Source organism: Pseudopodoces humilis, chromosome 11, assembly GCF_049639895.1.
Source record: "Pseudopodoces humilis isolate 2021_Gansu_Grassland_sample_001 chromosome 11, ASM4963989v1, whole genome shotgun sequence".
Classification (NCBI taxonomy): domain Eukaryota; kingdom Metazoa; phylum Chordata; class Aves; order Passeriformes; family Paridae; genus Pseudopodoces; species Pseudopodoces humilis.
Window position 1 is genome coordinate 7,738,707 of NC_142210.1, and position 13,782 is coordinate 7,752,488.

Here is a 13,782-nt window from a genome sequence, read left to right on the forward strand (position 1 = left end):
TATAAAGGGGTTTCATTATTTTGGTTTTATGCTGGATACTGAAAACCAGTGCATTATTTGTTTTAAAATTGTGTCAATTGGAAAAACCCCAAGTGGAATCAGCAATTAAATATTAAAGGTTACTGCCTCAGTGTAAAACACTCCAAAGAATAATTGGTTTCCTGTGCATTGCAAGTGCCATTACAAAGTCTGAAAAATTTCAATCCTAAAAATAAATAAATAAATAAATTAAAAAAAAAAAAACAAAAAAACCTTGTGAGGTTATGAGGATGTTGAGCTGTACAAAGACAAGCCAGATTTACGTCCTGGAAGAGTACTGAGCCACAGTCTGGGCAAATAAAAGCCCATGAAAACAATAATTTGTGCAGCAGTCAAACAGACTGGTCTGTGTTCTGAGTTTGGGCCTTGGTTTCCAGCCCCATATTCCAGCAGACAGGATGACACTGAGAGGCGCCCACCCCAGCTCCTGAGATGATTTCTCCAGCAGGCCCTTCCTGCCCACTGTGGCCAGGGCTCCTAAGGGTACTGGAGCATGGAACTGAGACCTGCACAGGATATGCACAGGAAAGTTAAAACAATCTTCCTTCAAAACCTGCGATTCAATAATCATTGCTTCTCACAACAGCACGCAAAGCATTTTTCAGTGTTACTTCTCTCCTCCCTGAAAGGTTCACTCTTACGGTTTTAGTTCTTTTTTGTCATCAAGGTCCAAATATTTCATTATCTTCTCATTTAGTCCAGGTGAAGCTGCTACCTTCCACTTAATGACCACTCAGACCAAAAATAAGCTAGGGAAACCCTGTGCTACAGAGCCCCTCTAACCTTCAGCTTGTCAATGCAACAAATATGAATAAAAATATTCTCTGGTTAAAGCAAAATGCCACTTGTGCAAGCGATGCTGAGAAGTCTCCTTTTGAGCCAACCCACCCTTTTCACATCGTTTTTTTTCCAGTCCTTCCACAATTGCAGCTTTAACCTTCAGCACAGGCAGCAGTGAAAGCCAAGAGTGCTCTTGCAAAGGCACCACTGGGTCTGCACCCCCTGTCTGGAGTGTCGTGGGGAGCCCACAAATCCCTGCAGCTCCTCCAGGACTCATCCCTGAATGCCCAGACTTGAAAAACATGGGATTTAACACTCAGCCACTTACATATTCCAGTCACTTTCTGCCTTATTTATGTGCATGCACAATATCCTGATAAACTATAAGGGAGGCTGCGGCTACTCCATCTGCATTCCCTTTTATGCTGGAAAGATAAATTGGGGCTGATTCAGAGGACAGATTTAAAGAATGCAGTCTGTTACCGAGACAAGCGCAATCTTCCCAGGGAGCCCTTGTAGCGGGTTGTCTCCAGATCATGCCTTGATTTGTTTGCTAAAATAAATGGGACAGCACACAAAACTCAATTCATATACGAGACACCTCTTCCAGCCCACTATACTTTCCTATTTTGCTTAGTCAAAACTGTCTTGTTCTATTATCTCTCGATTCAACCACTTAACGGCAACTTAGAAAAATTAAAAATAATAAAAAGCTAATTAAAAATTTCAGTGCTTTCCTTTTAGCCTTTGGTAATCTATGCAAGACATTTATATCCGAAGCACATTACAGTTTAAGGGTTTTCTGACTGAAATAGTCCATGGTTACTTTCAAAGGATTTTAATACAGACAAAACCAAAGATATTTTATGGAGCAGTAGAAGAATTTAATAAAAAAATCAGAATCAGTCAATTGTCTTTTTAAGACTAGGTGATAGAATTCGATAGCGGGGATAAAAGTGCTAATAAACTCTGCAGGAACAGTTCAGAAGGCTGAGACAAAAGCTATCATTTCCTTTTAAATTAACAGTATGATTTTTCCATAAGGGATGGTTTGAAATACAAATGACCACAGGAATAAAATACAAACGCCTGAGCTTCCTACATCTCTTTTGACTGCACTTAAAAACTAAATACAAAACCATGGTCAACTTTTGTTATCACCAGTTTCCAACCCACGACTTTCAGAGACCCTGAATCCATTCTCAGAGTGCATTCGAATTTCTGGGGCTCTGGTTCTTGAATTTAGTAATGAAGGCAGATTACCTTAATCTAAGGAGATGCCATGAAATCCTCCAAGTGGATGCAGAGAGAGGCTCCGTATTTGCCCACTTTGTTTGGAGGGGAAGCCCACTGGAGCCCTGCCACGATAATAAAGCGCTCCCTGCACACCAGTTCACACGTGGGGCTAAAGCTGAAGTGACATTTCTCAATGAAAGAAGCAGTATTCACTCGTGTGCTCAGCATTTTGATGTCCACCAGAATCTGGCAAACATGATTATAGGGAGCCAAGCAGGCATGCCACAGCTCTATTTAGCCCTCACGGTTTAGCGCAATGCTATGCAACATATAAATAAAATATAACGGGCTGCCTTGGGATGGCATCCTGGGAGTGGGATTTCATGCATATGGATGGACTTGACACACATTTCACAAGGACAGAATATCTGAAGCAGAATGGGCTGCTTCACCTACCCTTTGGGGTCAGCTCAGCATCCTGCCCTCCAAACTATGAGCCAATGCAGAAACTTTTGGGCTTCAGGGACTAGTGATGTTTATTTGTGCTGCTCTGCATGGCATTTTAATTAGTAACTGTGTGGATTTAAAAACTGTGAATGGACACACAGGGGCAGTTGTGCAGCCTGGCTTTTGTGTTTCTACTCTCAAAAAAATCCTGTTTGAGGACATCAGCAGGGGGTTAATGGAAGCTTTGATAAAGTTCTCCGAAGCCTTTTATTGTTGCTGAACTACTGACTGGACTCTGCTGTCTCTCTGGCTGCTTTCCAATTTATTTAGTCAGCTGCAAAAACAACTAGAGAATTTAGAAGCCCATCTAAACATTTAGTAGCCACAAACATTCTTGGGCAAATTCTGCTTCCACATGAAAATATTTCTGTGCCAGTCATTTAAGGGAAGCGGTCACACTGATCGTCAAGCTCCATGAATGGGAAATGTCAGTGTGCTGCCAGAGAAAGTGAGCACACAGTTAAATAGTCCAGGGCAAATAAAAGCTGCAGGACCACATCTCCATCTCTGTCAGTTTGGTAACTATTCATCTGTACCAACATCACTGAGACCAGAATTTTATGCCTCCTTGAAGTAAATTTATACAACTTAAATATGATCAACGCTACCCAATGCTGAAATTAAGCATCTCTTTTCCCCAGGAGGATGTGTAACTAACCTCCATTTTCCAGAGCAAACCACAAGATCTTTTAAAAAATGTGACCAAACTTTTATTTAAATGCTGCAATTACATCTTGTCTCTATCTGACATGCAGCTTGTCTAAGCTGTTCACTGAACCCTGAAGCTGGTTATTTACTAAGGATCTTTTTTTTTTTTTTTTCCCCTTTCCGACCAAGACTTGCATCCTCCACCTTGAATACAAATTCATGGAAATGGGTGGTGCAGACAGCTTTGCCAGAAAGCAGGCAGTTGTTATTTTAATTATTATTTCTTTGTGGAATGCTGCAGTTACCTTAAAATAATAATTTAATCCTTCTCAACAATAGTTTTCCCAGTTTTGTTTTTAAGATGGGAGCACGTATGCCTATAACTGCACATTTATTACAGACCATCAGTTAAAGCCTCTGCAAGAACACAGAGTTGTTAAGAAGAAACTCCCACTTGCATCTGCCAGCTTGGAGAAGCTCCTTACTCAGACACTTAAACTTACACACGTAATTAAACGTGCAGCAGAAGAAACTTGAGGCAGTCAGCACATCACATCTTCAAGTCTCTGAGAAATCTCATGCTCAGTGCTGAAATTTGCCCATTCAAAAATAATTCCCCACTGTTCAGTTCCACACAATTCCCAAATTTCTAGCACTAGGATCACTTTTCTTTCTGCATCTCCCACTGCATTAATATTTGAAAGATTATGGTTTCCCAAAATACATCATTTGGTTTGCTTCAGAAGTCTTTGCAGCATCTCCTTTCTGTAAAACTCCAGATGTCCAAAGCCAAAACACAAGTCTCTTTGAAAGCCAAAGCAGGGCAAGAGAAGGCAGGTGGCTGTCCTGCACATCCTGGCAGGTCACCTCACCCATCAGGGCAGGTGAAGCCCAGCAGCTTGTCCCAACCCTCCTGCTTGAACAAGTGTGTGCAGGGGGGATTGCTGCTCATGTCTAGCAGAAAAATGTGAAGCCTAAGAAACCCCACTCATTTAGATTCAAAATGAGAAAGTTGCATATAATTACCCTGGAATTCTGCAAGACGCTGTAAGAAATCACTCAGAGTGTCACGCTCATGGATCACCCCTTTTCCAAGTCCTTGCTTACTAGTTTTGATTTTTCAGATCAAGCCTACTGAATTCAGGCTTGACACAGTCCTTGCTTACTAGTTTTGATTTTTCAGATCAAGCCTACTGAATTCAGGCTTGACACAGTCCTTGCTTACTAGTTTTGATTTTTCAGATCAAGCCTACTGAATTCAGGCTTGACACAGCTCCATTTGGGGAATAAGGAGACTGCTGGTCTATCATCCTTAGTACAAACACCTTAAAGCAAAGTAACAACACCCCTTTGCAACTCCCTTTTCCCATTACCCTGACATTTTAAAGAAAAATGAATGCAGCCAGTAGTATTACACACATACTTCCCATGCTCTGGACAGCTGGCATGCATCCAGATATTTGCCAAGAGATTATTTTAAATCAGGCTGGTTGGGAACTGGGTGGCCAGGGTGCTGTGACTGTTTATACACACCCAGCTACGTGCATGAGTTTCCTCACGGGTTTGTGTGCCTGAAAAAGGACTACTGGAACAGGCTATTTGTATCCCTTGTGGGGAACAAGTAACTGGAAAGGGTGGGACTGTGCTGGTAGCAAGTACTTAGAACAAAAATAAAAAAACTAAACTGACTCTTGGATGCCTATGAAGGGGACAGCAAGACCAGCTGTGCCCAGCATCTGGAGTGCCACTCGCTCCTCTGCCTGGGCAGAGACACCAACTCACTCACCCTCCTGCACCTCTCCCAGGCTGGGCCATCCAGCTGGAAGTCATCTCAACACTCTCCAAATGTCCAAAGATTCCTGAGGAACAGCCTGGCCCAGCACCTTAATCCTTCCTTCCACAAAGCCCTAAATCCCACCAGCACGGCCCCATCCCCACATCACCCACGGGAGCGAGGCAGGGGCCGGGCTGGAGAGCCCCCCTGCCATGGAACAGGAGCATCCCAACAGCCTCACCAGGCAAGGGGGATGGCCAGCACACACAATTACTTATTTAGCTTACACTGTTTCATAGGGTCTGTGAAACTGTGACACGAGTGTGTGATGAATTCTGTCCTCACATTCAAAATAGCCTTTGCTGGCTATTTGGAAATGAAGTCTTCCTTGGGGCTATACAGCCCTTCAAAAATCATGTTTCAACACAACAATAAACAGCTCTTCACCAGGACTGCATTAAAAAAAAATAACATTTTTTGCAAGAGCAGAGCATAAAACTATCAATCTGAATGACAACAGACCTTGCAATTTTTAAAATCAAGATTAACTTCCTTCAGTACCTCCCTATCGATAAGATTCTCAATATTCACATAAATATTACCACACACAAAATCAAAAAATGTTATGTTCACTCTCAGCAACAGAAGTGATTTACTATTACTTATATCGAAACCAGGACAATGCACAAAGACAATGAGGGAGCTTAAAGAATCAGATGGATCGATCAGCCTTCAGAGTAACTGTTAATTTTATTTTCCAGTAGTAGTTTAAGGGTGCTCATGCAGACACCTAGAGAAAGGTCTGTGACTGAAATCTACTTAACAGTGTCTTTTGATGTTTCACTACAGAGCAATTCTTTATAGGTAAGTTATAAATATCCAGGAAAATAGTACATTAAAAAGAAAATACTAAAATCCTGAGCTTTCCTGGCCTTGGCATGCATTGCTTTTGATCTGCCTGAGCAACTATTATTTTTTTGACACAAGGAGTGCACACTGACCAAGGGCAATGTATGTCCATGAATTTTTACTGGCTGCAAATGCAGCTCAGCACAGGCTAAACCACACTGGCATAATGTAAGACCTTATATGCATTTTCTGTGCTGTTCTGTACAACACGTGAGGAATGCTAATCAGCATTTGAAAGGAAACGTGGGCTTTCAAAGAAGACCCACCAAAACGCAAAATGGGAATATATATTCCCCTACCAAAAAGTCCAGTAGAACTTATGAGTCATAACTCCCACTTCTTTCACCCCTACCCCTGCCATTTCTGACTTAAAATACCATCATCCTCAAGACTGGGATCTTTCAGGTTTGAGTTTTTTTTTTTTCCTTTTCAGTAAAGGAATTAAGAACATAAACAACAAACAAACCTAAATGCTAAATAAAACTGAGTAACAGCTGACATTTCCCTTCCCTGCGCTGAAAGTCACTATTTTGAGATCACCACAACTGCAGCCTGCTCAGAAGAATACTCAATTCACATGGATCTTCCCAGGGGTGCTGAAACCCTGGTGGCACCGTGACCCATTTCAGCTCCTGCCTGGAAAGGGACACTGAAGGGCTGCAGGGCTCAGTGACAGCGTGGGGCTGGGGGAGCAGCCAGAAGGGGGAAAGGACTGCAGCACTGCCAGGCTCTGCCCAGGGAAGAGACACTCTGAGACCAGGGAACACAGTGCACAAAGAGGAGTGACAACGGGAGGGGGAATAACCAGGACAGGGAGCCTGAGATATTCCCAAGAAAGATTATTCCTGGATCCTGCTTGAAAACATCCAGGGTGATGCAACGGGAGAAGGAGTAAGTTTGTTTATTTATACTGTATTCTCATAGTAATGGGCACATCCTGCATCCATCCAGCTCTGCCCATCCATTTAAGGAAACACAGAGCCCAAGGTAACCTAACAAGGTAACAAACCACCAGGCAGTTTATTCAGAAATATCAACTGCTTCAACTCCAACAAGCAAAGGAGCGAGCAGGACACCCATCCCTCATAAAACACAAACAAAACAAAGAGAGCCAAGCATGCAGGATAGCAAGTTTGGATTTTAAATCTCATTTAGACCTGTGTAGGCTCTGCCCCCTACACTGCTGCCCTGCCTTAAGAATGCCTTTAGCATCCATGCAAAAGCCTTGTCCCCGTGGCACTGCCCCCTCGCACGGGCACACAGAGGGACTGAGCAGGGAACCTGCCTCGCAGGCTGGAGACCCAAACAGCTCAGCTGTTTAATCCTTTATAAAAATATAAACTGTTCAGTGCCTCTTCAAAAAAACCACACAAGCTTCCTGCATGCTGTGAACAAGATCTCTTTATTGAGAGCTTTACTTTTAATTTTGAACAGCTTCGCAGCATTAGCCTTAGCAGAAAAACCCCCCAAAAATAACAAGCCCAGAGACTTCTGAGCTACTCAGTCAACAGCCTGATAGAATTCCTCATTGAAATTAGCTTCTCCTAGCAGAATTGCTGGACTGCATCTCTTCCACAAATCATTTCACAATTTTTTAAAGATGGACAAAGTGCTGATTTAATTTCATTGAAAACTGAAAGACCAAAAGCCACCACTGCTGGTGGTGAGACCCCCAATATCAGCACTTACAGCTCTCATTTTGCTAAGGACACTGGCTCCACGTTTCAGGTGCTCAGTGTTCCAGCCTTGCTTTTTCTAATTTTTTAAATCTCACATGGGAAAAGAGTAATGGCTCCTAACTCAAAAAAAAAAAAAAAAAAAATTATACTAAAGATGCAGAACAATGAGCTGAATTAATTAAAAATTCTTAAAATATCACAACACTGAAGTATTTCACTAGGAGCTGGAAAATTTTACTTGCTTCAAAGCCTAAAATTCAGCTTTTTTTTTTTTAAAGCAAGCTATAAAAACCAATACCTTTTCCAAAGAAGCAGAAAAAAATACTTTTTCAAATGATTTTTGATCCTACTTTGAATGGCAAATTTTATTTTCATTTAAACACTTTTCTATAGTATTGGAAACTGAAAAGAGTTCCTAAACCAAGAGTGGAAAGTAAACTGCCTCATTTCATTATCTCAGGAATAAAATGACAAAAGCAAACAAAAACCCACCTGTGCTTTTCAACAGCACCTTTTATGTCATTGCAATGCATCGATTTTGTGCTGAATATACCACAAGTGATTTCTCATTGCTTTCTCCCTATCTCCAAATGCACACCTTCCACAGGGGCTGGCACCAAGGCAAGCAAACAGACACCCAGATTTCTGATTCTCACATCAAAAACTGCTTCGAAAATGTCTGCCTGTTTTCTTCAAATTATATGGTTGCATATTTGGAAGCTCGAGTTGTTATGAGGAAGAATTCCCTTGTCTCTTGCATACTGATCATTTGTACTGAATTTAACTCAGAGATGTACCTCTTGCAAAGAGTTCTAGCAAATTCTCCAGAAGACAACCCAAAAGCACTGATCATATGTAAAGAATTTAAAAAAACCTCCCCATATTGACAACTTTTCCTATCAAGTGTTGGGAAGCACGAGCACAGAGAGCACAACCAATGAAGTAATTTACAAATTTTCAGTGTTGGTGACATGGCTTCCTTTTTTTTAGTAAAACTAATAAAAGTTTAGGAAGAAGTGTTATTAAGGGAGGAGCTTGGCTCTAATCTGAATTTTGAATTGCCTTAAAGAAACCAAGGCAGCTTTACATTAGTATAAGAAAGGTGCAAGATCAAAACCGAGCCTGTGGCAGTGCTCCATCATGCCATGATTTCTTTATAATGAAATATAGTGAAAGAAAATTAGTGGCACAAGGATTTTAATGCACCCCAGACACACATTTACAATGATTAAACAGATCAGTACTTGTAAAACCCAAGGGTCTAACTTTACAAACCTTTACTCAAGCAAGCAGTTTCACCAAAATCAATGGGATTATTTGCATATGTAAGGCTATTTATCGCAGCTGGGATCTGTAGGTTTAGGCCACACATTTCTATTTAGATCTTCTATGAAGCAGAAACCACAAAGTTCTATGAAGAACAGGAGAACACAACACCTTGGAGTTAATTTTCATTTATACCAGTATAATTTTCTCTGTCCTTCTGATGCATTTGATAAACTGGGCATGTTTTGAAATTGGAAATGTTGGCAAAAATACAAATTTCCTGATGGGAAGAATACTACTCATGGATAATAAACAAGATCAATTCTTATTTGCATATTCAATCAGATTTTGGTTTGCATATAAAAGCATAAGATGGTAGAATTTTCACATGGTAGATGAATCCTGCTCGCTTATTCATGCATATATGCATCCACTAATCCTTACACATGCCAAAATCAGTCAGAAATGCTCTCTTTGCTAGGCATTCATAGCACAAAAACACTGTCCCTGCTGCTGTTCTCAACCTTCCCTTTTCGAGCAGCGTATGACAGCAGTCTCCCAAGGCTCTCTCCCAAGACTCCCTAATAGCCCCTGCTCTCTATTAGTCTTCTTTTCACTAGACAAAGTGGTAGTTTGAATTTTTGAATCATAATTTAAAAGGGATGCTGTCAACTGCATATGAAGAGCAAAAAACACGGGACCAGATATTCAAAGGTGCTTCAGCGTGGACTTGACAATTTCGCTTGTAGCTGTCACTGCAAAACCGAACCTATCTCTCACTGGCAATATTGACATGTCCCGGACTACAGCTAAAAACTGCAGATTTAGACCATGCCTACCTGCTTTTCACACACACCTACTAGGAAACTGAATTAAAAATATTTACATGGTCTGGTACTATCAAAATATGCAATGTTAATACTGTCTCATACACCGTAAGCCTGCTAATAAATGATACCCTGTAAGCTACGCTCCAAGGTGCTGAATGCCTGCAACATCTGTGGGACCTGAAGGCAATCAGCACCCTGAGCCATCAGATAACAGGTTTGACGGTCTTATAGCCAGTCTGACAGTCTGGATATCTCATTTGCATTTAGAAGAGTGTCATATTCAAATGTATATAATTTTGTGCATTAAATTAAAAATTCAACTGGAACCCTGCGCGTTAAACCCTATCTGTCTGCAAACTAAGAAATGTTTTCATGTAATTAAAGAAAAAGATCAAACAAATTAGCATCAAAACGAAATGGCAATCTGCTGTTGCAGCCTTTGCCCTTACTAGGTCAAGCATGGGGTACCAAAAAAAAGCAGAGCTGCCCAGGGTATCTGAAATAATCTCGTATACACAGAAAGAGTATTTCACTCTCCCAGATGAATGAAATGCAAAAATCAGTCAGCATGAAGTTGAAAGCTCATATAGGATTTCTACAGCAATGCCAGCTCTGATCAATCAAAACATTATCAGCAGCAGGTTAAGGAGGTATTTATTTAACAAGGGGACAGAATCTAATTGACTTTCCAGGAGAGGAGAGCGAGCAGGCAGGCAAGCGGGCGCCCACTCGTTCCGCTCGTTGAATCTTACACAGCCCTTTTTCAAGGGGGGCAGGAGCACAACCCTGCGCTCCCCCAGCACAGGGGGATTTTGCCCTCTGCAGACACCAAGGACATCCTTGTGTCCCTGTACAGGGTGTCCCTGCAAAGAGCAGAGCTGCTGGTGGGCCAGGGGGGGAACAGGGCAGCCGTGCTGTTGTGCTTCTGCAGAATGCCTCCCAGCCTCCTGCCCGCCCGCTGCAGCACGGCCTGCTCCCAGACACAGCCTCCAACCCTCCTCTCTCTCCCTGCCTCTGAAGCATTTAAACTACCCGTATAAATCACCAGAAAATAAGGGTTTGACCCAGTTACACGTCTTAGGGCTCCTCGCATTCATTTGCTAATGCTAAATGTAATGGAAATCACAGCTTTCCTAAAAAACAGGCAGCGGGGATGGGAAGGGAATGGCTGCTGATGCTCCTACCTGCTTGGTTAGTTGTCACAGTGACTGACACGGCCTGGTCCTGGCTGGGGTTTTGCTTGGACACTCCGTTCACCGCCCAGACCTCAAAGGTGTAGTTGGTGTGTGCCAGGAGGTCAGTGATGGAGACTTTGGTGGTTTTCAGGCCGTTCTGCTGGGGGCTGAAGTGCACCCCACTGCCACAGGAGCGGCAGCGGCTGAGCTCGCCGGCCCCGCACCTCTTGCACACCACGTTGTAGGAGATGTCCTCCCGGCCACCTTTGTTCTGCGGGGGGCTCCACTCCAGGTTCACAGAGGTCTCATTGACGTTGGAAATCAGGTGCTGGGGAGCAGATGGAGGGCCTGAAAAGACAAAGTCCACGTGGTTTTAGTTAAGGGGAAAAAAAAAAAAAGCTTACATAGTTACATTGGAGTTAAGGGTCCCAGACCCTGCAACTCCCATTTAAGGACAGCAAAGACCAAGCAGAATTTTACTTCTCTGTGTTCATAATGAAGGCAAAAAAATTAACTGGTAAGTCAAACTCTGATCTCTTCATCTGATGAAATAACAGTATTTTCCAGCTCTAAATGAGCCTGAAAGCTCAGTATTGCAATTAAACAGGAGTGGGACTTTTTCCCTTTCACTCTTTATACTTGTTATGAAAAATGTTAAATTTACATATTTTACACTCATTTTTCCCATGATCTCCTAAGCAAAGCATCAAATGCACAAACTTCTGCTTCACTTGGGATTTTCAAGGTCTCCCATTACCTACAGACAGACTCTCATTGAAATTATTATAGAAATATCTCATGATATCTTTTTTCCTTTTATATTTTTACACTTTATCTTTTTGTATTTTTATTAAAATATAAAATATAAAAATATGAAATATAAAAAATATGGAATATAAAACTATTTTCCAGACAAGTTGATGTCAAATTATATTCAGTGAACACTGAAACCCATCAAGTAGGGACCTGAACATGACATTTCAGCAGGATGGAGATGTGAATAGAAAGACAGACACACATAACTAAGGCTTTGAAGGATGGAAAATAAAGTTTACAACAGGGGAGTGCTGGAGAAAGAACTGGAGAGGAAAATATGGTGAGCATCTGAAGGAAGAGCTGATAAAAGAAAGCTGGTCAGAAACAAGAGACCAGACGGCAATAAGGCTGAATTTGAGACACACGGTCAGCTTTTCCACCACAGGCACGGGAGACCTCAAGACCCATAAACACGCTGCCGGAGAGCTCCCAGCTGGTTCCAGCACAGGGACCATGGGATTAGAGCACAGAGGCAAAGGCAGGCTGGGCAGGAGCTCCGTGGGCAGGAGAGGGCAGAGCCCAGAGGCAGCAGCCCCTCCAGCACCTCTCCAGAGGTGCCCTGGCCAGCCCTGCCCAAGCGGACAAGCTGCCGCCAGCGCTGCCCTGCCTCGCGCCGACCAACGCACAGGCAAAAATCCTGTTTATGTGCTTGAATCCCCACAGGCCCCAAACCCACAGGCAAATTAAAAATGCAGAACAGCTAATCCTGCAACTCTTAATCTAATTTCAATATAGTTGAGACACACTTTTTGTACCCTTAAATTTAAGGCAGATGATTCAGAGTGAACCCATGAAAGAGATGGGCATTTGATCCATCCCAAAAGCTTCCCTGACCACCACCAGGCAGCCTGCTCTGGGGCAGAGCACACAGCTACTCTGACACACACAGTGCTTTGGGATGGTAAGCACTGCATCAAACAGAAATGAAACAGAATGACAATGAAGATTGCAAAATGTATCAATCCAAACCTGAACACACTAAAAATACCTGTGCTTAGTAGCTACTGATAGTCAGAGCTTTACATACAAATATTATTAGCAGAAAAATACTGGAAATAATTTTGGAGAAAGTCACAAATTCAAGACACAAGAAAGCACATGAAAACTTCTTAGATTTCATAAAAAAACCATCAAATGATGGTTGCAACTCAAAAGAAGTTCAACTAGATCTCCTTTCAGAAAAGGAAGGTAAGGAGAAAGTTCTGGCAAATTTGTCAAACATTATGAAACTATGAATCTGGCAAAAAAGAATCAGCCAGCACCAACAGTTCCATTAAGTGTATAAATAAGTAAGTCATAATCTCTCATATGCCAAAGGCAGAAAAACAGTCATTGTGGTAAGACAGGAACCAAATACATTGAAAACATGAAATTCTACTGAAATTACAAAGTGACTCATCAAGTGTAACAGCAAAAAGGTTAAGCTGTTAAGGGATGACTATGGGGAAGATTAATTGTGGCTCCCTCCTCAATTTATCAGGTTCATCTCAAAGGAAGCCTGAGGCCTGAACAGGCTGCATAGGACAAGGTTTTGAGAGCTGCATCCTCAGGTCTGTGCTTGAAGCCACCAGGATGTAACACATGCCCAACGGGAGACAGAACTTTTATTTTGAGAGGTAGGTAGGATCTTAAATGACATAGAGGTCAAACGGTTCTTCAGAACCTGAATGAAAGGTCTCTGTTTCAGGAGTAGCTAAGCAAGAATTGTTTGTCTGTGTTTATTTCAAAAATACAAAATTAATTTATTTATTTTGAAAGGAGGGAAATCCTCCCTTCTTGCCAAACCCTTGAAACAGTCTCTGAGTTAATCAGGTTTGACAGGTAGAATTACTGCAAGAAGAGAGAGCTGAGTCCAGCCCCTGAGCCACAGAGCCCTCCTGCCTGCTGCACCACCAGGCTGCCATTCATGGCTTTTATTTATGCACTGGCAGCATTTCGAACTCTTAAGGACAAAACCCTTTTACTCAAAGATCAGTTACTGAACACAGTAAGAGATGTTTCCTGATCCAAAAACTAGACGAGAAAGAAAAAGGGAAGAAATTGGTTTTAATCTCTATTCATCATGTGGAGATGGAGGCAGGGAGAGATGTGGTGAGACAAGGGTAGACAAGACATGCTTTGCA

The 13,782-nt window shown here is 42.1% G+C and overlaps 1 protein-coding gene across 4 annotated transcripts in view; it reads right to left on the reverse strand.

The window, feature by feature from the left end:
- Nucleotides 1–13,782, reverse strand: part of EPHA4 (EPH receptor A4) — a 105,548-nt gene that overhangs the window by 37,519 nt on the left and 54,247 nt on the right. For all 4 annotated transcript variants that reach the window (XR_015773451.1, XR_001331765.2, XR_015773450.1 and 1 more), the window contains one exon: nucleotides 10,853–11,191. Coding sequence is in view for 1 of the 4 variants with exons in the window: in XM_088061086.1 (XP_087917212.1) it covers nucleotides 10,853–11,191 (339 nt within the window). In the remaining 3 variants the exon portion in view is untranslated. The remainder of the gene's footprint in view (nucleotides 1–10,852; nucleotides 11,192–13,782) is intronic.